The sequence below is a fragment of the Alligator sinensis genome, unplaced genomic scaffold (genome assembly GCF_000455745.1).
Source record: "Alligator sinensis unplaced genomic scaffold, ASM45574v1 scaffold866_2, whole genome shotgun sequence".
Classification (NCBI taxonomy): domain Eukaryota; kingdom Metazoa; phylum Chordata; order Crocodylia; family Alligatoridae; genus Alligator; species Alligator sinensis.
The window spans coordinates 791,180-813,618 of record NW_005841900.1 but is presented as its reverse complement, the minus strand read 5'-3'; the positions used below and the strand labels follow the sequence as shown (position 1 = coordinate 813,618).

At 40.6% G+C, this 22,439-nt stretch overlaps 1 protein-coding gene across 7 annotated transcripts in view; it reads right to left on the bottom strand.

Moving 5' to 3' along the window:
• KIDINS220 (kinase D interacting substrate 220) overlaps positions 1 to 22,439 on the bottom strand; it is a 137,051-nt gene that overhangs the window by 41,770 nt on the left and 72,842 nt on the right. For all 7 annotated transcript variants that reach the window (XR_003092763.1, XM_014517321.2, XM_025197602.1 and 4 more), the window contains exon 23: positions 2,526 to 2,704. Coding sequence is in view for 6 of the 7 variants with exons in the window: in XM_014517321.2 (XP_014372807.1) it covers positions 2,526 to 2,704 (179 nt within the window). In the remaining variant the exon portion in view is untranslated. The remainder of the gene's footprint in view (positions 1 to 2,525; positions 2,705 to 22,439) is intronic.

Below are 22,439 nucleotides of genomic sequence, written 5' to 3'. Positions count from 1 at the left end.
TTGAGGCCCGGGGCCCTGCCCCCCCCCCCCCCCCCCCGGGATTAGTGGTGGGAGAAGCAGCGGGAGCCGCCTGATGAACAGGTAAGTGCCAGATGAAAGTCAATGAATCAGCAGCTCCTGGATAAGCGGTGCGCAGCAGGAGGAGCTGTGCCCCCCGTCCCACCAAGCCACAGCCCACCCTGCCCTGGCTGGGCAGTGCTTGCCCCAGCCCCACACCTCTCTCCCTGCATGGGCCTTGATCTGCGCCCCCCAGTCCCTTCCCTCCCCCCTCATCTTCCACCACATCAGACTTAGTAGCTGGAGGCAGCTCTCCACGCTGCCCAGCTGTGCTCCTTGCTGCCCGTGTTGCACTGCGGCTGCGTGCATGCACGGGCCATTTATCGGCCAAATTATCTGGCCATTTATCGGTTAAATTATCAGCCTGATATGGCTGATTTCCAATATATTCAATTTTCTTTATATTAGTGCCGATCCGATATTGGACCGATGCATCTGTGCACATCTACAGAAAACTCATATCTCCTTCGTTTTGCTAAAGCCAGATCTTAGTAAGAATGCAGGAAGGACAAGACAACTCAATTAAGTGTGAGGTCAATAAACACAAGTTAAAGTGCATTCAACTGATAGGGATGACCTCATTTGGAAACAGAGAGGCTTGAAATTATGAAGTGCAGAAAATTAATAATGGAAGCTAAGAAAAAAATCCACAGTTGGCAATGAAGAAGGACAATAAGGAGTGGTTTAGTTATATCAGAAACAAAAGACATCCTAACAATAGTAGACAATGCAAGCTCATTACTACGTAAAAGCAAAATAATAAAAAATGATGCAAAAGAGGCAAAAGTGTTCCAAAAATCTTTGCTGCCTTTTTGGCAAGGAGAAGGACACTGCATTTATAGCAAAGTATGACAAAATTTTAGTCTATTAGTAACTCAACATCTACTTAAGATAAACATCCCGGGGGGGGGGGGGGGGGAGGGAAGGGTGACAAGATAATACCGTGGGGGGGGGGGGGGAGAGAAGATCGTGAACTGATGCCTCTATGCATCTTTCCAGTCTAAAGGGGGCTCTTCAGCTGGTCCTTTTAAATGCCAAATACAGTCTTTCCTAACACAAATGAAAAAACAAGCCACCAACAAACAAAAACTGATAGTCTTTCTCCAGGCAGTGGGAAAGACCCCTCTCTCCAGCCCCTTCCTGGCACTCCCCTGCCATCAAATTTCTGGACTGGAAGGCAGCCCCAGAGACTGAATAACATGGCTCCACGGGCCAGATTCAGCCCAGAGTCCATAGGCTGAACGCCACCAGCTCGAACAAAGTCTGGGTAACATCAGAAGAGATAAAGGAAGTGAGCAATGAAAAGGTAAAAACAGTTTTAGAATGTTCAAGACAGACATGTTAAAAGAGGTACGCTAAAGGTCTCTTGGAGTACGTTTTGTGGTTATTTCTGGCCTAGGACAGGATATAGGCTAAGGACAGAAGTTACACATAAACCGGTGTAAGTGATCAGAAACGGGTTCAAATCTGTAAGACAAAAGAAATTCAGTGCATATAAACCGCTTTCAAAAAGGCTGAAACTAGTTTAAGATAAACCTGGATGGATGTAGTATCACACTCAACTGATTTAGGTTAAACAGGTTTACTGAACTTCTGTCCCAGATACCTTACAGATTCAAGTTAACTCACAGTATCCCAGCATCCCAGGGTCCAGCTCCCCTGCACTTGGGCAGGAAAGACTACTGGGATCAGATGACCCCAGCAAAATAGGAGTCAAGACATTTTATTTGTTTATCTGGTTAATCTATACATCTTAAACTAATCTGTGAAGACTGAATCAATTCAGCCTCAGGCTTTTTGACTATCTATTTAGCTATAGCATAAAAAGAGAAGGAAAAAAGGGGTATATGAATACTAATATTAAAGTACAACCTATTCCAAGCCTTTATTTTTTAGCCTTATTTAGCAAGCTTCTGAAATTGGGCCAAGTAACAGCACAAACATTTGGGTTCAAGTCAAAACCTCTGCTCCTTGACTTAAAACTACAGTTTTTTTCAGAACAGTCCACCTGCAGATAAGTCAAGACAAATACTCTTTTAAAACTTAATTTGAAATCTAGGTAAGAAATACTTTCCCCTAACAAGCTGGCTCATGTTTGAGATTTTGAAAGATTCAGAGAATTTAATATTAGCTTCTTTTAAATATTAAAAAATATGTTTTTTCTTTAGATTAGTGCACCTTTAAAATATTACACAGTTACCTGAAATGCTTTACTTATCACTATATCTTATCAGTATTTCATTATTAAGTTTGATAGTAACATTTATTTACATTTGGGTTTTGAATATTTAATTTTGGTGGGGCTGGCTCTTTAAGCCTTTCTTGGTTCCTAGAATGACTGGGGGCAACAGGGGCTCTAAGTGCTATGAACTTTGAGATATCAAAGGTAATGCAATGCACAATGTAAATCCATGCAGAAAGGAGAAAAATAAACCTAAAATTACACTTCTTTTGAAAATTATACTCACCTGCAATGATTTCTCGTAGCTTTGGGTCTAAGTTCACAGTACATGGCAAAAAGATTTTTACATCACGTGCTATTAGAACCGGTGTTCGTGAAGACAAAAATACTTCAAAGTTCCGGATGTCCCCATCAATTTCAAGCAAAGGTTCAACATCTTTAGTTGTTGGAATATTCTTTGAAATTCTTAAAAATAAAAATAGGCGGGGGGAGAGAGAAAAAGAACAGCAGACTATTATGTACACCTGAAGAAGTTAAACCTATCAAAATGTGGCTTCCATTTCAAATGCTGTTCCTGTTTTAAAAGATGTTCCAGTGTATAGAATTTAAGGGAGGTAGTAGCTGGTCACACCCCCAAGCCAACTCTCTGGAAAATGCAAATGACCTGTAGAGATCAGGGTACACCTGCATTTTTATAAAGGTGTTACTTGGTTTTATTTCTAAAGAAAAATCCAGCATTTTCTTTTTCAAAAAACCCCAAGCCACCAGACCCCCAGGACCCAATTTCATGCTTGAAGGTTCTTAGGTATCTGAAGACACAAGATCTACAGACAGCCAATAATACAAGACCCATAATAGGACAAGAAAAAGGAGGAAAAGTTCTGGGGAGCATTAAACTTTAACAACCATGCATTCTAAATTTTGTACCCACCTAAGGTGGCGGCTTTCTATCTCCATTCTTTGGATTTTGCTGTGGTTTTTTTCATTTGAACTACAGCAGGCCTAGAGTCCTAATCATGGACTAGGAACTCCATTGTGCTTTTTACTATATAGATATAACAGATTTATTCGAAGACAAGATGACCCTGAATGTAACATGACCCAGCAATAATTAGATTCTACACAAAGAACATTTAAGTTTATTATAATTTTCCATGTGTGGAATCTAATTATTGGAGGATCATCTTAAATTCATCCTTCTACCCCACTACTGTAGGTGGTGTGACAGAGAGGTGATAAGGGGGGGAGAAATGGAGCTGGTAGGGGGCAGTCATGGGGCAGGCAGTGGGAGGCAGGAAGTATAGAGGTGGTGGGGCAAGCATCTTGACCCCTGCTGCCTGCCCCCCTCACTTACCCCCCATGATGCCTGCCCCCCCTCTCCACCCCCGCCCCAGCATCTTACTTCGTTTCCTCCTCCTCCCTTCTCCACACCACTTCTGCCATGCGCAGCCTCAGGTATTCACCCCCCACTTGTTCCCATCTTCCTCCTCCTGATGTCTCTCCCCCCTGCCTGCCCCAACATCTTTGCTCCACACTAGCAACTTCATCCCTGTTGCAGCCCAGGGCATAAAGCATGGCTCCAGCCCAGCCTATAGCAGCAGTGTGGAACTGGCACTGCTGTTCCAGCCTGGTCCCACAGCAGCAGATAAGGAGTGCAGCAGAGGGGGACAGAAAGGGAAAAGTGGCATACGGGGATAGGAATGATGAGACTGGAAACTTCAGGGCAGGAATGGCAGGGTGTGCAGAGGTGTGTGGGGGGATGGATAAGGATGACAAGCAGTAGCTGTGGCTCTGGCCCCGGCCACAGAAGCTACCCCCTCTCTGCTGCCTCATGCTTGATTGTAAGGCAAGGGGCTTTCCCCACCCCCATGGTTGTGCAAACAGTTCCTATCACCAAAAGTTTCTGAGCTAAGACAAGAGCCCTGCGAATGCAAACAGGGATACATAAAGAAACAATCTGGGGCAGCAGCATAAGCAACCAGCTTGCTATGACTACTACCTAGATTAAGTTTTTAAAGAAAATAACGGTGACAAAGAGGTGTTTAAAGAGGTATGTGAAGAAAGATAACAAGGTAGCCTTGAAGTTACTTCTGAAAGTGTTTCTCCTAAGCATGTGTGGCAGTACGGAAGAAAGTATGAATGGATTTGTTTGAAAATTTAACTAATGGACAAAGGGAACAGCAGAGGGAGATGATCATGATAGGAATGACAGTGAATGAAAAAATGAGAAACTGGGTGGGGATCCTTGAAAGTAAAGATAAATACCTTGTTTAATGCGATAGAGAAGAGACAGTAAACAGACACAGAGAAAAGTGACAGTAAAGGAGACTACTAGAAAAATGATCTTTGTATCAGCATTAGATATGGCTACCAGTAGAACACACTACCCTATTTTGAAATTAAAAAAAGAAGGATTTGAATATACCCAGGATACATTATACATACACTGGCATGTTTCTGAAGAAAAATTAGCCAAATTTCGATTATTAAATTATGTTTCCACTTTTACTAACTTCTTGTAACTATGGCTAATATTCTAACACAGGGGCAGGCAATTATTTCAGGCAGAGGACTGCTTACTGAGTTTTGGCAAGCCATCGAGGGCCACATGACAGGCAACCAGGGGCAGATAAAAATTAATTTTCTTAATTTTTTAGGGGCCCCGCAGGCCAGATACAATGGCCTGGCAGGCCACATCTGGCCTGCGGGCTGCATTTTGCCCACCCCAGTTTTAACGTTACATGAGGATCTTATGCTTTCTTTTTGCAGTTCGTATTACCATTTTGAAAGCATGTTCTTCTTTAAGCTGCTCCACAACACCCATTTCATGTACCAACAGACTGTTTTCAGAGCCAGCTTTTACAGATGATATCTATAGAAAGGTTTTATTACAGAAAGGCCATCAGAAGCAAAATTAAAGATGTCACTAATGGCCAATACTGCAGGTCGGGAGGAAAAAAAGAGCCACACTTGTACAAAGGTTTTAGTTACGGCTTATTGCAGGGGGTGGCAATCTTTTCCTTGCAACTCAGCCCCTGCCACAGACGAAACCCCCAAACCTCCCCAGCAAGCAAAAGATGGGACTAGTTAGAAAAAAAGCAGGTACTAGGATCTTGAGGATGCTTCCTCTGCAGCAGCAGGAAGAAGAAACTGAATATGGCAGACAATAGGACTTTGAAGATCTCTTCCTCTGGTGTGGTTGAAGCATGTTTGCTGAATCCCTGAGCTGCCATAGGCTGGATTCAGTTTCTTCATAGGCCGAATACAGCCTACAGGTGCCAACCCCTGGCTTATTTTTTCAAACTTTCGTGGGGGGTTTTTTTTGTGTGGAAGTTTGGAGTTCATAGCGCTACATGAGATAGCTAATGTGGTAGAACAACTACAGTTAACATGATCCTAGAACAGTGTTTCTCAAACTTTTTAACTCAAAACACCCCTTGGAAAATGCCAGGTCTTATTTTTCTGTCAACAAAAAGTAAAAGCTGATAGAGCAGTCTTTTGTTTAACTCAGAAACCCATAACTGTTGTCTTTCTATCTGAAATCTCTGGGTTTATCTTCTGAATCATGTTTGTAAACCTAACAGTGCTAACACTATGGCACCCCAACACCGTTTAAAGAATCTCAAGGCTGTGGCACCCTGGTTGAGAATCACTCTGCTAGAGACTATACATGACCTTAAAGCAGATACCTGTATACTGGACCATATACCCCGAAAATAGAAGCTATTTTCATACCAAAGATGATGGTTACACAGGGCAATATTGACAAAGACACATAGAGATGCAGAGCATTTTAGTGCCTGACTTTTAGATGCCTAGCTTTTGGCAGAGAATTCACAAATTTATGAGAGACACTTAAATTCCCCATACTTTAAATGAAGAGATAAAAGTGCTTACAATTGGGATTCACAGCATTCAGCATGCTGATCAGGGGATGCCTAAGCCCACCCATGGGCAACAATGAAGAAAGGAGTGTTTGAAATCTCACTTCTTCATTAGGCCTAGGTATCTATGTGAAACTGGGATTTACAGTCCAAATCCCTCACCTACACTAATATTTCTAAGTATTCCCTTTATCAATGGGAGGAGTACCTATCTGTGTACAATATCTTCATAGTTAAGAGCACTTAGCTCAGGGAGTGGGAGATAAGGATTTCACATTCTTCCTCAGACTGCAGCAATTCAAAACCGCATCTCCATGACCAGGAAGAAAACCCTATAACACTATAATAGAGGATAGACCAGGCTGAAAGCCTTGCTGTTGAAACTGGGCAACTAGTCAGAGAAGAATGAGAGACTTTAGGATCAAGAGAAAGCATCTAAGAGGGGGCATCTAACTCTGCACCCCAGTGACAAGGGCACTTTTGTAAGAAAGATGAATCCTGGATTCTGGTCCCTGCTCCAGGATTGCACATATAATTTATACAATGGCTATAATGCAAAAATATATGAACAGTTGTGGGAGCAGGACTAGGACTGGAAAGGGGGCTTCCTTTACAGAAGTACAAACATTGGACAAAAATAAATTAGCATGCACTTTAAGTTGTCCATTCTGTACACATACACACAATTGAACTAAGATAAAATAAAATGATATCTGAAATGGAACAGTTAAAGTTCCCTATCCATTGCATTACTTTTTAAAATTAAAAAAAAAAAAACCCTGCCAAAAAAGATGATTAAAGGTTTAAATAAAACACACAGCTGAAAAGTCACATGAAACAAATTAGCTGAATTGTAATGCTAGCTCTGCTTAGGTCTGAATGTGAACAGTGTTCTCAATATGATGAACAATGCTACTGTTTAGAAGCCAATAGCCCACTGCTGGTTTACATATTGGAACCTCTATTCTAACCTTCTGAGTGCAATACATTATAACTAGTCTTTTGAAAGAGAAATTTATGTAAATGATAATCTTTTGGCCAAATGCCACAAAAACCATGTGTCTATACTTTCATATAAAAATTTAGCATATAAAAGTGCTTTAAAAATGACTGACTCTTACATGAACAGATTCAAACTCCAAGCACTGAATCTACACTATCCTTTCTCTGGAGCTGGATTTTTCCTGGGCAACAAATCATCTTTAAATTTAGAAGCATTTCAAAGTTAACAAAACTTCTGAATGTTGAAAATTATCTGCTTTATTGATAAAGAGATTGATTTTTAAGGGAAAGGAGGGGAGAACATACTACTACTCCCATTTAACTGAATGGGAACTATGGGTTATGAACATCCTTAAGGAAACAAACCTACATGGCATGTTGCAGCTGCACTATAATGTAACAGACACATAACGACTTATCCTTGTTTATTATATGACATTTAAATGAAAGGCTCAGTATGTCTACTTTATTAAAATCTCAAAATGCTGATTTTAGCATAGGTAAAATAGCAACTGCGTGGCTTTATATTCTTTTGTTTAAAACTTTTATTATTTAAAACCTGTAATTTCAGGACCTTAGAGATCCTAGATAACACTACAGAATCAGATTTCATTTTAAAAAGCCACTGCTGTGAGTACAAAGCAGCTACTTATACTGTTCTCTACTATGCTTCCTAAATATTCATATTTATTGTGTGTTTCCCCATGTTCCTGTCAAAAGGACACAGGACTTGCTTCAGTGTTTTTCAGTTCATGTTCTGCTCTCTTGTTGTTGATTTAAAATGGCCTAATCCTCATAAGAGCTAAAGAAGTTCTTAGAAGGATTGTAAGAAATATTTAATATTTTGCCACCTTAGCTAAATCAGTTAAATAGCTTAGGTGGCAGGGGTCTTGTTTATATAACATGTAAACATTTAATATGGTGGCTAGTTTAAAAAAATTTAAATCAATAGTAATACTTATTACAGTGCCACAGATGTGTACAAGGCTTTTAGCCACTGACTATTAATCAGAGTAGAACAACGTCTGGTGAAGGCAAACGGTACGCAAATTATAGAAGCAACAAAGTAAGTCAAAAAACCCAGTGTGCGTATGGAGGCAACCTAGGGCCAAGAAAAGACCGTAGACTTCCAAGGAACTTCTACAAGAGATGGCTGCTCCTTAGAAAAATCTATTTACACTTAAAAAAAGTCATGTTACAGTGGCTTCAATTGCCTGAAGTGAAGGGGCAATTCTGGCCTGCAGTTAGCATAGTCTGTTTTCACTGCTTTGTGAGCAATGTTAAAAGAAACAAAATGAGGCAAAACAAAACAAGGAAGTACGTCATAATCAAATGCAGACCAGCATCCCATTTTCTAGCAATCTACACAAGAACTGAATAATGCAAGTCACTTCCTAAGATATTGTGACACATGGTATAGGACTGACCCACTATTATTAAAAAGAATGATAGGGTTGGAAGAAACCTCAAGCTCAACCTCCTGCACGAATGCAGGATGTGCTACTCCTAAAACATCCCAGACAAATACTTATTCAGCCTCTTCTCAGAACCTTACGAAGAAGGAGATTCTGACACCTTCCTGGACAACTTGTTCCACAGCCCTGCCATTCCACCAGTAAGAAGGTTTTTCCCCCCTGACACGTGATCTACTTCTGCTTTCCGCAGTTTAAACCCATTTAAGTCCTTCAGGCTTTCAGATGTTTGAAAGCTACAATCTTCTTCCTCCTGTTAATCTCTTTTCTCCAAAGTAAGCTTATCCAGGTCTCTTAACCCTTGCTCATATGACTTGCATTCCAACCCCTTTACCAAGTTTGTTGCACACCTCTGGATTCTCTGGAGTTTCTCAACACCCTTTTTAAAATGTGGAGCCCAGTACTGCAATAGTAAGCCTAACTAGTGCTTAGTAGAGTGGTATCATCACCTTGTGTATTTTACATACAATGCACCTGCAAACAAAGACCACAACTAAATTCACTTTTTTTTTCTTTTTCCAAGTGCATCACATTCACGTTGAATCTGAGATCCAGCAGGACCCACAGAACTTTAAGTGGTACTACCACCTACCGAATCCTCTCCCATTCTGTATTTGTGCATTATTTTTTTTCTTTAGGTGTAGCATCTTAGATAAAATGACATTCAAGCAAGACAAATGTATCACCCAGTTCTCCAATTTATTAATAACCTTCTGAATTCTACTTCTTTCTTCCAAAATGTTTGCAGCCTGCCCATACTAAGTTTTACAAGTGTTAAATAACTAGACCCAGAACAAAACCATATGGAACCCCAAATGAAGCCTCCTGTTATTCCAACATTGAAATAACAGTAGGTATTATTACTTATAGGTAGTTACTCTTTGCTTGAAGTTATTCAAACAATTATGTATTCACTTAACAGTAATTCTTCTTAGCCCACTGAATTCTTCAGTTCTTACATTTCTTCAGGAGAATGTCATCCTGTGATCAGATCAAAAGCCTTACTAAAATCCAAGAATACCATGTCTACACATTCTCTTCATCCACCAAACCAGTTAACTTGTCAATGAAGGCTATCAAGTTGGTTTTGCATGATTTGTTCTTAATAAATCCATGTTGGCTGCTGGTGGGAACAATTATAGAGCGAATGCTATTAAAACTCAGTATTCCCTTCTTATAATATCTGTGGTAGTTGCAACATATTCGTATATACCGAACACAATTGTAGGATAATACATGTCCACAATCACTCTATAATCTAGCAATATGCAAGGTGACACCCTGGCTATGCTCAGGTCGACAGCAAAATTCCATCAACTTCAATTGGGTCAGGATTCCCCTCTTCCTGTGGTCTTAATGGTGCTTACTGTCCATACTTCAGGAGTCCCAAAACTTGAAGTTTGGTCACAAATGTGCATTACCAGCAGTGCACATTTGGAGACTAGCAGAAGACTCTTGGACTGCCAAGAAATGAACTTATGCATGTAGGCTTACACTATATATTTTTGAACAGAAAGACACGTTTTAGAAAAAAAATCTACCGTAATGGAAGTAAAAAGGAAGCATTTTTGTAGGACTGTTTGTTGAGAGAAGATGGTTTAGAACGGTGACCATCTTCATGCAACCAGGTGTTTACCAGATAGGGTCATACTGGAAAAGTCCGACTCAGCATTAGCCTATTATTTATGAAAAAAGAATGATGCTGAAAGTTTTGAGACTTTTTTGGCAGCTTAGAGTTCTAACTCTAGATAAGGTAGCCAAGATGGACATAAAAAAATGCAGCAGATCAGGAAAAAAGGCATAGAAACAACAAGTACAAATAAAAGGAAAGGATATCCACACTAGTTAACTTAATCTGAATTTGATACTACTGAATAATGAGAATTAATGTCACAGACTAGAACCTATTAACAAGTAAATAGCTAAACTACAATGCATAGTGGAGCAGGGCGGGGTGCTGCATACTAAATATATTGGCAACCAAACTAAAATGAGCTGAATTAATTAATTAGGTATATTTTTTAAGTGATGTTTAGAGCTAAAGGATTAAGAAATTATAAAATGTTTAACAATGTCAGTGTTGTAATAGGTAATTAAGTATACTGGAAAATCCTTGCAACGCTAGACTCCTAATATCTAACCATTAGGAGGCTACTTTCTCATGCCACTGGTAGATGTTAAAGGCACAAGGGGATCTGATGCACAATCCCAACAATGGCACCCCCTGCCATGCTACACATGCATAGCAGGAGACATGACTGAGATCTGCTGCCACACACATCATATTGCCAGTGCAGGGGAAGCCCAGGACATGAACCCAGGTTCCCTCAGCACCAGCAAATAGCTAGGAGCTCCAATCAGCTGACTAGGGCTCCCAGCCGAAGTAACACATCAAAGCCCTTGGCTCCCCTGCCAACCTGTGGCTGTGATCTCTAATCAGCTGACTAATCAGTGCTTCCAGCTTCAGGTGGACACTGGAGTCCTGAAGGGCCCTGGTGTGCTCCTTAGGCTGGGAGTGTTGGCCACATGTTCAATTTAAGGCATGATGGGAACCAACCATAGAGTTATTACACGTTTTGTGTAACAACTCTGTGGCTGATTCCCTGTTTTATCTGGCCACTAACTGAACAAATGTGTGGTCACATCAATACTTAAGACACAACTAACCAGTTAATCACGTCTTAAGTGTAACATCTGCCAAAGGCCTCAGGGTCCCAAACTGCACTTTGCTGCAGTGCCTCACCTTGGTGGCCAAGGTGGTACGACTTGTACAGGGCTCACAGCAGTGGAGTGTCCCCCCAACTCCAGCCAAGTGGACAGGGGGTGCCTCACCTTGGCAGCCATGACAATGCAGCACTCCCTCCCATGTCGGGTCCCACCTGGTGGGCCATGGAAGTGGTTCCTGCCTGGTGCTGGCTTGGCCAGGCTGCAGCCCTGTGCCCCACTGTGGGAGCAGAAGTTTGGGGGTGCCAGGTGCCCCCCCGTATCCCCTGATATGTCACCTATGGCACCACCTATGGTTGCACACCTCCTTCCCCTCTACCCCCACACACACACCTCCTTCCACACACACTGGGGGGCTGGGGCCTGGGGGCAGCATGTTGGGAGTAAGGGGCACCAGCAGGGCTTGTGGGGAGGGAGTGGGGGGCTGTGGGTGGGAGTGGGGAGCCACAGCATGGGTAGGGGAAGGGCACCAGCATATCAGGGCTGCTCAACACCACAAAGCAACTGGGGGGACAAATTGCTTGAACATTGTAAATATATAAATAAAGCTGTGTGTTCAAACTGATACTTATACCTACCTACAGATAGACATATTGTGTAATCACGTAAAAAAGTGGATTTTAGGGTTTTTAGTCTGATTATTTTTTATTTTTATCAGAGAATTTTGGATTTTTTAACAGAGAAAACCAGGATCCCTGGTAATCACCCTACTTTGAGCTGTTTACCTCCCTCAACTTGTATTGATGGCAAGAAAGTTAAGATGAAAACACCATGAAAGGAAACCAGGCTCAGCACAATTTTGAGGGTGTCCCTGGACTAAAGGAAGAGCACTATTGCCAGAGATGAATGCAGAGGGTGCAGGCACATAATAATTACTACATAGTAATTTACTTTGGATTTTACTGCACAGAAACAAATGGACAAATGACCACCTCTCCCAAGCTAGGTGCCTGCAGGAGGCACTCTTATAGCACCTAGTTACTAGGTGGTAGGCGAGTGAGTTACTTTGAGCAAAGGCTACCCCCAGAGTTACAACTAAGGGAGATAACATAGAAGTCTATGTACAGTAGTAACTGTGTCATAAAGTTACTACCTATTTTTCAAGAGATAACTTTACCCTGAAATTGAATAATTTACTACTTAGTAGGGTTGTACATTATGAGTCTGCCTCAATTCTACTAGGTGGTAAAGTCAATTTAGTACACAAAAAACATGTTGCATGTCTCCACTTACAGAAAAGGAGGCAGATTTTAAGCTTGCATTTTCTCTGGAAGCTTAGTTTCTGTAAGCCATACTTCTTGTCCATTTCCAAACCTCTCTGCTTAAGAGGGAGGACACAAGATATAATGTAAATCTTTGCATATCTGAAACCTGATTCACATTCCCATGGGTTTTAGACCAGCAAGTTATTATGTGGACTGCCGTAATTCACATCATTGGGAGAGAGAGATTGCAGAAGGATCTGGATAGGTTACAGGGGTGGGCAAACAGGAACAGGATGCGTTTCAATACAGACAAGTGCAGGGTGCTGCACTTGGGTAGTAGGAACCAGCAGCACACTTATACGATGGGGAACTCCCTACTTGAGAGCACGGAGGCGGAAAGGGATCTTGGTGTCATTACTGACTCCAAGATGAACATGGGCCGACAATGCGAGGTCATGGTTGGCAGGGCTAACCGGACCTTGTCGTGCATCCACAGGTGCATCTTGAGTAGAGCCAGGGAGGTGATCCTCCCCCTCTATGCGACGCTGGTCAGGCCGCAGCTGGAGTATTGTGTCCAGTTCTGTGCGCCCCATTTCAGGAGGGATGTGGACAACATGGAGAGGGTCCAGAGGAGGGCCACCCGCATGATCCGGGGACAACAGGGCAGACCCTACAGTGAGAGACTGCGGGACCTGAACCTATTCAGCCTCCACAAGAGAAGGCTGAGGGGGGACCTGGTGACCATCTATAAACTCACTAGGGGGAACCAGAAGGGTTTGGGGGAGACGCTGTTTCCCCTAGCCCCCGCTGGCATAACAAGGAGTAATGGGCACAAGTTGATGGAGAGGAGGTACAGATTGGACATCCGAAAAAACTACTTCACAGTTAGGGCGGCTAGGAGCTGGAACCAACTTCCAAGGGAGGTGGTGCTGGCCCCTACCCTGGGGATCTTTAAGAGGCTGGATACCTACCTGGCTGGACTCATTTGAGTCCCGTTTTTGTTTTTAGGGTTTGTTTTTTGTTGTTGTTGTTCTCCCGCCCTGGCGGGGGGTCGGGCTAGAAGATCTATTAGGTCCCTTCCGACCCTAAAACTATGAAACTATGAATGGTAGAGGAATTTCATTGAAAGGTGACACAAAAAGCCAATAGCTGGTACAGACTGACTGTTAGCCTTTACTGTGATCTCCCCTCTTAGTACAATGTATTCCTGTCTGTAGAGTAGTTTTAAGTGCAAGAACAGAACTTACAGGGGTGTAGGTTGTAGCCGTGTTGGTCTAAGGACATAGGCAGACAAGGTTCCTTGGGTGAATCTGATATCTTTTATTAGATCAACTCAAATAGTTGGAAAATAATTATTAAGAATGATTAATTATTAATAATTATTAAGAACAGAACTTACTGTTTTAGTAGTAAAGCTGGAGTGCTCATAGTTGTGATGGTCTAGGAAATATTCAAGCAGCAAGTCTTATTTGATGATATTTTTTAATCAGACCAACTTTATAGCTGGGAGACAGCTAGACAGCTATAGATATCAGACAGGTTTTTGGGCACAAGATATCACCAAAAAACTTTTGCTTCTTTAAGGTCCTACAGATAAAACGTACTTAAAAAATATTGTGTTTAGAAGCACCTATTTGCTATTGTTTTTCTACTTTGGGCTTAAATTCAAAATCATCTGCTAAGGATAAGGATAAAGCCTAATATCTTACACTAAGAACATTGCATTTTGAGTTCTCTAACACAATTTATTTTCCCATAGAGTCTAATCTAAAACATTACAAATAATGCATTTTCCTTCATAAATGGTTCTATTTTGCCCTGATTTAAGAACTCCTATGTAGTATTGCAGAGAAATGACAATACTATTACTATTTCAAAAATCCTATTGTGAATATACTTGAATTTTCAAACCAAAGTTTGCAACAAGCAGCTTCTGAGAACTCTAAAAGAACATTTGTTTAAAATATAAATTTGCATAAAAAGAGAAAAAAATAAAATGCTGTCATGCACTAAGTACTAAAAATATAAAGAATCAATGTGTTCTCTTAATAAAGACAAAGGAAAGCCATAGTTTGATAAAGCCATCTAGACAAAAATTATAGCCACTTGATGCATATTAAGTGGTAAAAAGACTTCACTGAACAGATGCACCAGCTGTTTAAATACTCCTATTACAGTAGATATTCTGGAAAGCTTTCTATGCAAAAGCTGCTACAGCTACCAGATCCAAGTAGCAGTAAATAAGGTGCCTATTTTGGTTGCTGCACACAATTGGTACTTCTGTTTATTTCAGAAAGAAATAGTAATCTAATGCCCTGAAGACTGCTACTCATTAAAATGGTTTCTAATGATCACTATATACACATATATACATACATACACACACATACATACATATACACACACAAATTCCTACGCCAGTGACAGTCTCATCATGACAGTTCCGATCAATCTTTAAAGAGTAAAACATTCTACAGAAAATAGAGAGAAACCTGCAGATGAGGTCTAGCATGCAGTTCTTGTGGAGAATGCTCCGGGAGTGCTCAGTGTGAGTGTGTTTTGCTGTAGTTTCATAAGTGGGACATCTAGATGCCCTATTCATCCCAAATAAAGATGGCAGGCTAGGCATAGGAGCGGGCCACAGAAACTGCTCCCTGTCTGGCTCCCCGTAACACTTTTCATACACTACTGAAACTGATGTGTGTACAGGATATAGGGGCTAGGTTTTAGCTGTTGCTTCTAAAAGTATGTTTATTAATGTAGGAAGAATGTTCTTATAGTTAATACACAGGACTGGAAAAAGAGGGAAACTTGGTTCTACTTCCGGTTTTCCCACAAAATCCTTGCATGTACTTAAGCTTTTATCTTCTTTTTAAGTACAGGTTACAGCCTAGCTGAAAAGATGATGAGAGGCTATATATGTTGTTTTCAAAACACTTTGACATTCTAAAATAAAAGACATACCACTACTCTTATTCAGTTGTAATACAATAGTCTTGAGCAACTCCAAATGAGACTATGAAAATACCGTCCAAATACTGTTTCACCTACTTCCTATAATGCATTCATGTACTATTCAGATGCTCAAGGCCCAGATCTTTTTCTTCTTCCTAGATGAATTAAAGACAGTAAATACCATTTATATCAATTACAGATCCTCTTTCATTCTGATGGACTGGACCATCAAATGGAAAAGGAAGACAATCTATGTTTTAACCTAATAATTTACTGGTTAGATCGCTGTCCAAAGAAGTGGGAGGCCTAAGACTCTAGCTTCTCTCCACAGCTATGTTTTCTGTTTCTTAAATGCATTAACTACCAGGCCATGATTTAGAGTGGGCTGAGAGGATTTTCCCTACTCCTGGTGAGGCTGAAGTTGGAGTACTGGGTAGTCACAAAAGGAAGCTACATTGGGCCAGAAGAAGCCTGGCTCTGAGCCCCAGTAAGATGGACACTGCCATGGGAGGACAAGTAACCTGGGTTCTGACCCCTGTGCATATATTCTCAAAGCTGCTTCTGCATTTTGGATTAAATGCAGAATAGATGAAAACAGATACACAAGGTTGAGAACTTTCCTGTTTGGAAAAACCACTAAATGCCATTTGGGCACCCAGGTGTTGGTTGTAGCCATGTTGGTCTAAGGACATAGGCAGACAAGGTTCTTTGGGTAAATCCAATCTCTTTTATTAGACCAACTCAAATTTGAGTTGGTTTAATACAGGGGCGGGCAATTATTTCGGGTGGAGGGCCACTTACTGAGTTTTGGCAAGCCATCGAGGGCCGCATGACAGGCAGCCAGGAGCAGATAAATATTAATTCTCTAAATTTTTTAGGGGCCCGTGGGCTGGACAGAATAGCCTGGCAGGCCGCATCCAGCCCACGGGTCGCATTTTGCCCACCCTGGTCTAATAAATGAGATCGGATTTACCCAAAGAACCTTGTCTGACTACATCCTTAGACCAACATGGCTACAACCTACAACCCTGTCTATACTAGGCCACCCAGACAGTCTGATGTTGTTCAGTTCCACATCCTTTTCCCTCTAATTACTGTTTGATGGAGCAATTCTTTTAGTTGGCCTATACACAGCACTCACATAGAAAGAAGGACTTACAAGGACCTGACACATTAGCTGGAGAAAGTTAGGGCCCTGACCTGGTCCTCAAATGAGGTTCCTCCAAGGTGGTGACATGCTGACATGTATAGATCAAAAAGTTGAAATACCAGGCGAAGAGAGAGGGGAATACAGCCCTATTAAAGGAAATTCCCAATATTTGGGATTTTAAATTCTGATACAAATGCAGAGCAAGAAATAAAGCTTTACAGACTCATTCTTTTCTTTAAATACAGGCCATTTTGCCAATGCTTTTGCAAAAACTATCTAGAAATGGGAGACAAAGACTATTTAACTGTTATACTGCCATAAGTTATTATACTGCATTAATCAGTACGGGTTAATAATGAAGATATAATCAATCAGTCAATCAATTAAATCAGAGACCCAAAGAGAAAGTGCGTTTCCACTTCTATCTTGTGTAAACGCAGCCAGTAAGGTATAATTGTCCTGTGAATTTTAGTTTACATATGATTTCTGGCCCTGAACAGTTTATCTGTTGTTGGTGCTGCTAAACAGGAGCTGAGTTCCATTGAGAGACATCTTTGTTTCAGTGATGGCTGGAGTGATTCTTACCTAACCTTTACCTAGAGTCAAACTGTAAAGAGTCCACTGGAGAGTAATAAAATGATTACAGCTTTAGGAAACATGACTCAAAGAGAGGTTGAGAGAACTGGAATTATTTAATCTGGACAAAATAAAGTAAGGGGTGGGGGGGATTTGATAACCATCTTCAAATACCTGAACAGTGGTTCTGAAAAGGATGGTAATTGCTCTCTGTGGCCACAGGCAGGACAAGAAGTAACAGTCTTAAATTGTAAAAAATGAGAATTGGGTTGGCTTTGAGGAAGGAACTGAGAGTGTTTAAGTACTGGAACAGATCAGAGAGGCTGTGGAATATCCATCCTTGGATTTTTCTTTTTTTTAGAACGGATTAGACAAATGTTAGCTGAGATGTTTTGGGCAGGAATGATCATGCCTTGAACAGGAGGTTAGACGAAATATTTCCGATGTCTCTTCCACCCTGTTTTTCTTTATTCTATATGTAACAGAAAGGTATGTAGTTGTTTCTGAAGGCCTTTTAGATCCTCATTTAGACAATATTTTTGGAATACTGCAACTCCAACCAGTAGAAGCAACTGAATAAGCAGTTCAGGGAATACTGACAACTTTCTACAGTTTTGACTGAACTTCGCCTTGTTCAGATTTGCTTCCATCCCTTTCTCTTTCAGTGTCTCTTCACCTTGGCTTCACTTACCACCTACATATTTTAGACCCTTTTGTTCTCTCATGCTCTTTCCTTTCAATAGTCTCCCTCTTTTTGCTTTTCTTTTTCATTTAGTTTATCCTTTCTATTTAAATTAGGATGCTTGCTGACATTACACCAACAGCTGTTCTGGCTACAACTTCTTTATCCTACCCCAGTACCTGTCTTGTCTATTTAGACTGTAAACAACTGGGGTAAGTAACTACCTATTACTCTATAACATGCTTGGCACAATGAGACACCGTTTTTGGTTAACTGTCAGGCTCTTTCATACTAAACATGATTAACTAGAGAGTTAGGGGTGGACCAACAATATGAATTAGGGATAATACTGTATGATTGGAATAATAGGATGAAACTGAACAAGAAATTTTAGGTTAAATATGAAGAAGAAACACTTATTGATGATCTACAGGAGGTGTCAAATAGTCTTCTAAAGGGAATGATTCATGTGAAATTAGACTGGACAAAGAACTGGAGAACACTATAAGCAAAATTATGAGCAAGATGACCTTACAGGCTTTCCCTTTGTTAATTTCTGTAAAGCTAGACACGTTTTTAAAATCGTACCGTTCTTAAATCAAACCAATATATCAATATATTTGATATAACTCACAAATCTTTCAAATATGCTCTAACCCACTTGAGTGTTGAAACAGTATCAAAACCAGAATTAACGTCATAACCTTCCAGAAAACAACATTTTAAAATTATCTTGTTTAATTTTTGTCACTGTAAAAAGGTTTGCTGAAAACAGGAAATGCAGTTTTTAGAAGGAATAATTTAATAGATAGTTGACTAAAATGCTGTAATGGAAATGTAGACAGAAAATGCTTATCTCCAGTTTTTATTTTACTCCTTTTCTTCTTACTTATGTATGTTAACAAAAAACCCTCAAATGATTTAGACAAAAGCTTTTAGCTCAACACATAATTGCAACAAAATTACAATAATTGTACCAATTAAAATAATCCTGAATGAACAGTTTGTCATCTTAATGTTCCAATGGTTTATAGAAGGATCTACTTAATTAGCTGAAATTGCTTTCCAATGTTAGTATCAAATGTCATTTGTTAAAAGTTGAACGATTTAGAAAATAATTTAACAAAGCAATTTTACAAAACACCAAGAACCAACATTTTCTTTTTCAGCTGAATAAAGCAAGCAGATGTGTCATCAAATTGCTATAAAAATAAATGAGGCTTTTTATGGGGAAAAATAAATTTTACTACTAGTGCTACAGAATACTATTTTCTCATTGTTTTATAAAATCAGATTTCTTTAATAAAATAACACACATCATTTATATCCTGATGCTATTATTAGCACACTGTAAATATAAATTCATTGGGTAGATATATATATTCAACTCTTTTTTTCCCCAACCTGCTTAAGGTATTTCCCTGATTCAATTCAGGTTACTCCAACAGATGTAAAATTCATCTACATCACACAGACAGAAGCACCAATGAAGCTGCCCGATTTTCTTGCACGCATATAGGCCCTATCCAAAATCTACAGAAGCCATTGTCACTGTATTTAGTAGCAAATCTCTCTTAACCAGCTTCACTAAGCGGGAGAGAAAAGGGGAAACTTTTGACTTTTTAAACCTATCTTATACAAATATTAAAAAAAAAAGGTGAAAGTGCCAAAAAAAATGTGTGGCTCTCCCGAGGGCTGAGTTAGTATGAGAAAGATGATATGTGAGGCAGCAAGACTATGCTCAGAAAGATTAATTCTCCTTGATAACTATGGATAAGCCTTCCACTGAAAAATCAAATGAGTCATAACATAGAAAAATACAAAATACGCACACAGGACTATAATATACTATTGCCTTAAAGCAGTCAGAAAATAATACACTAACTCAAACATCTGGAAAGGTAAAGAGAACAGCTGGACTAAACTTAAGAAATCAAGAACTATATCAGTGCTTTCACATGAGAATGTATCATGCCAAACAACCTGTCAGAGAATGTATTTTTAACTTGAAAATTATCTTTTTCTGAAATAATGCAATATATTATCTAGTCTGTACACTGTATTTTCTTGCACACACACACACACACACACACTCCTCTTTTCCCTCAAAACCAGAAAATTAAGGTGAGCAATATATGCAGGGCAAAGGGATCCCCAGGGATCTGGAACTTTGGCGGGGGGAAGGGAAGCAGAGCAATGGCAGTATTAATTACCATGGCTCTGGGAGACGTAGCAATTATTAACGTTGCCACTGCTCTTCCCAGACCCACTGTAGAATGGGCTGGCGCTTGGGACTGGTCTATAGTTGGACCCAACGTGAAGGGTGCAACCTGGCAAATGGCCCTAGACCTGGTGTACCCAGTTTGTTCCTGCATGCTAGCCCTAGGGCCACAAGCCAGAGTACTCCAGTGCATCAGATCCAGGACCACAGGCTGACGCAGGGGCCACATGCGAAGCTGGACCTAGAGGTGTGGCCCCAGAGCCAGCAGGTGGCTCTGGGCCCAGGGGGCTGGGTCTGACTTGGCATATGGTTCTAGAGCCAGTGTGTCAGGTCAGACACAGCATACTGGGTTAGTCTGTGGGCCTCCATCCAGTATGTGGGGCTGGCAGCACATTTGGGAGCACGACCAGGTCCCTAGCTGCTGCCACTCACTTACATCAATCAAATAACTTTTTTTTTTTTTAAACGTCGAACTCCCCTTAAAAAAATCAAGGTGTGTATTATAACTGGGGATGTGCTATAAGTAAGAAAATACAATATATGGGAGGATCCTCTTCCTCAAACATTGGTGGTAGTCAGAGCTGATATCTAACAAGCATTGCAAAGAAATACTTCCTCAAAATGACTTAAGAGCTTAGACTCTTAGAAACTGTACGGAGAAATAATTCACAGCCAAAGACAAATAACCATACTATTTTAATGGATTTATCTGCTCTCCCCAGGTATATTTTAATTGTTCTTGACTTTGTTTCAGATGCTGGATTCAGGCAAAATAAAGAATGACGGGTTCCCTATATATTTTGGACCTTTGATTACCCATGGCTTTGTGGAAAGAACAACTATTTTGTAATCCTGAAAAATGTAATAAGTTTTGTGCGTCTTGAAAGCAAACATTTAAAAAATGTGTTTCCACTGCTGCAACTAGGAAGCATGTCTTTATGGAAAGAACACACATGGAGGTGTTCCTATTTTAATAGATCGACACAACAGCTTTTAGTATCATTGGTAGATCCCTCATGAGGAAAAACAGATGCATCTTAAATCTGACACGCTACAGTAGTATTAAGTAATACACTTGTGATATATATGATCTTGTATTCATGACTGAAATGTGAGATGTGATTCTAGACTGTTAAACTCAAATGAGTCAGGCTGCCTGGTTTCCTGCAATAGTTTTTTTTTTTCCAGTTGTGTCACAACCCAATTAAATTGTGCCCATGCTAACCAAAGCTATATGCGTGTACTCAACTCTGTAACCAAAGCTATATGCGTGTACTCAACTCTGTAACCAAAGCTATATGCGTGTACTCAACTCTGTAACCAAAGCTATATGCGTGTACTCAACTCTGTAACCAAAGCTATATGCGTGTACTCAACTCTGTAACCAAAGCTATATGCGTGTACTCAACTCTGTAACCAAAGCTATATGCGTGTACTCAACTCTGTAACCAAAGCTATATGCGTGTACTCAACTCTGTAACCAAAGCTATATGCGTGTACTCAACTCTGTAACCAAAGCTATATGCGTGTACTCAACTCTGTAACCAAAGCTATATGCGTGTACTCAACTCTGTAACCAAAGCTATATGCGTGTACTCAACTCTGTAACCAAAGCTATATGCGTGTACTCAACTCTGTAACCAAAGCTATATGCGTGTACTCAACTCTGTAACCAAAGCTATATGCGTGTACTCAACTCTGTAACCAAAGCTATATGCGTGTACTCAACTCTGTAACCAAAGCTATATGCGTGTACTCAACTCTGTAACCAAAGCTATATGCGTGTACTCAACTCTGTAACCAAAGCTATATGCGTGTACTCAACTCTGTAACCAAAGCTGTAACGGAACAAAGGCTCGCATGCATCATCATCGCTATCTAGGCGACGTAAGTAAACAAACTCCTGCAACCTACACGTGTCTGTGCCTGGTTAATTCCACTCCATCCAACAATTCCTCGCCTGCCGAGCTCTAAATCTAAACACTCCGGTGTAAGTCAGACGGCTGCCAGCGGCTGCTCTGATTCACGACAAGTTGTAGGAGTTCATTCAAAAATCAAGCAGATGCAGAACCTGGTAGGCCTACATAAGACTAGGACAGTCTTCATTATCTTGGAAGAATATTCCAGTTTATCAGAGGTTTGTCACTTGACTTTCACTCTTAGCTCCTTCCTAGGGCAAAGCCCACTTCATTGGGCCACACAGCCTGGATTCCTTTTGCTTGCTCTCCTTCTGGCTCAATGAATCTTACACTCTTGACTCTCCAGTAATTCAGCCCCAAGAGAACAACAAAGGATGTTTTCAACCTACCTAGCCCATGGCCTGGTCATC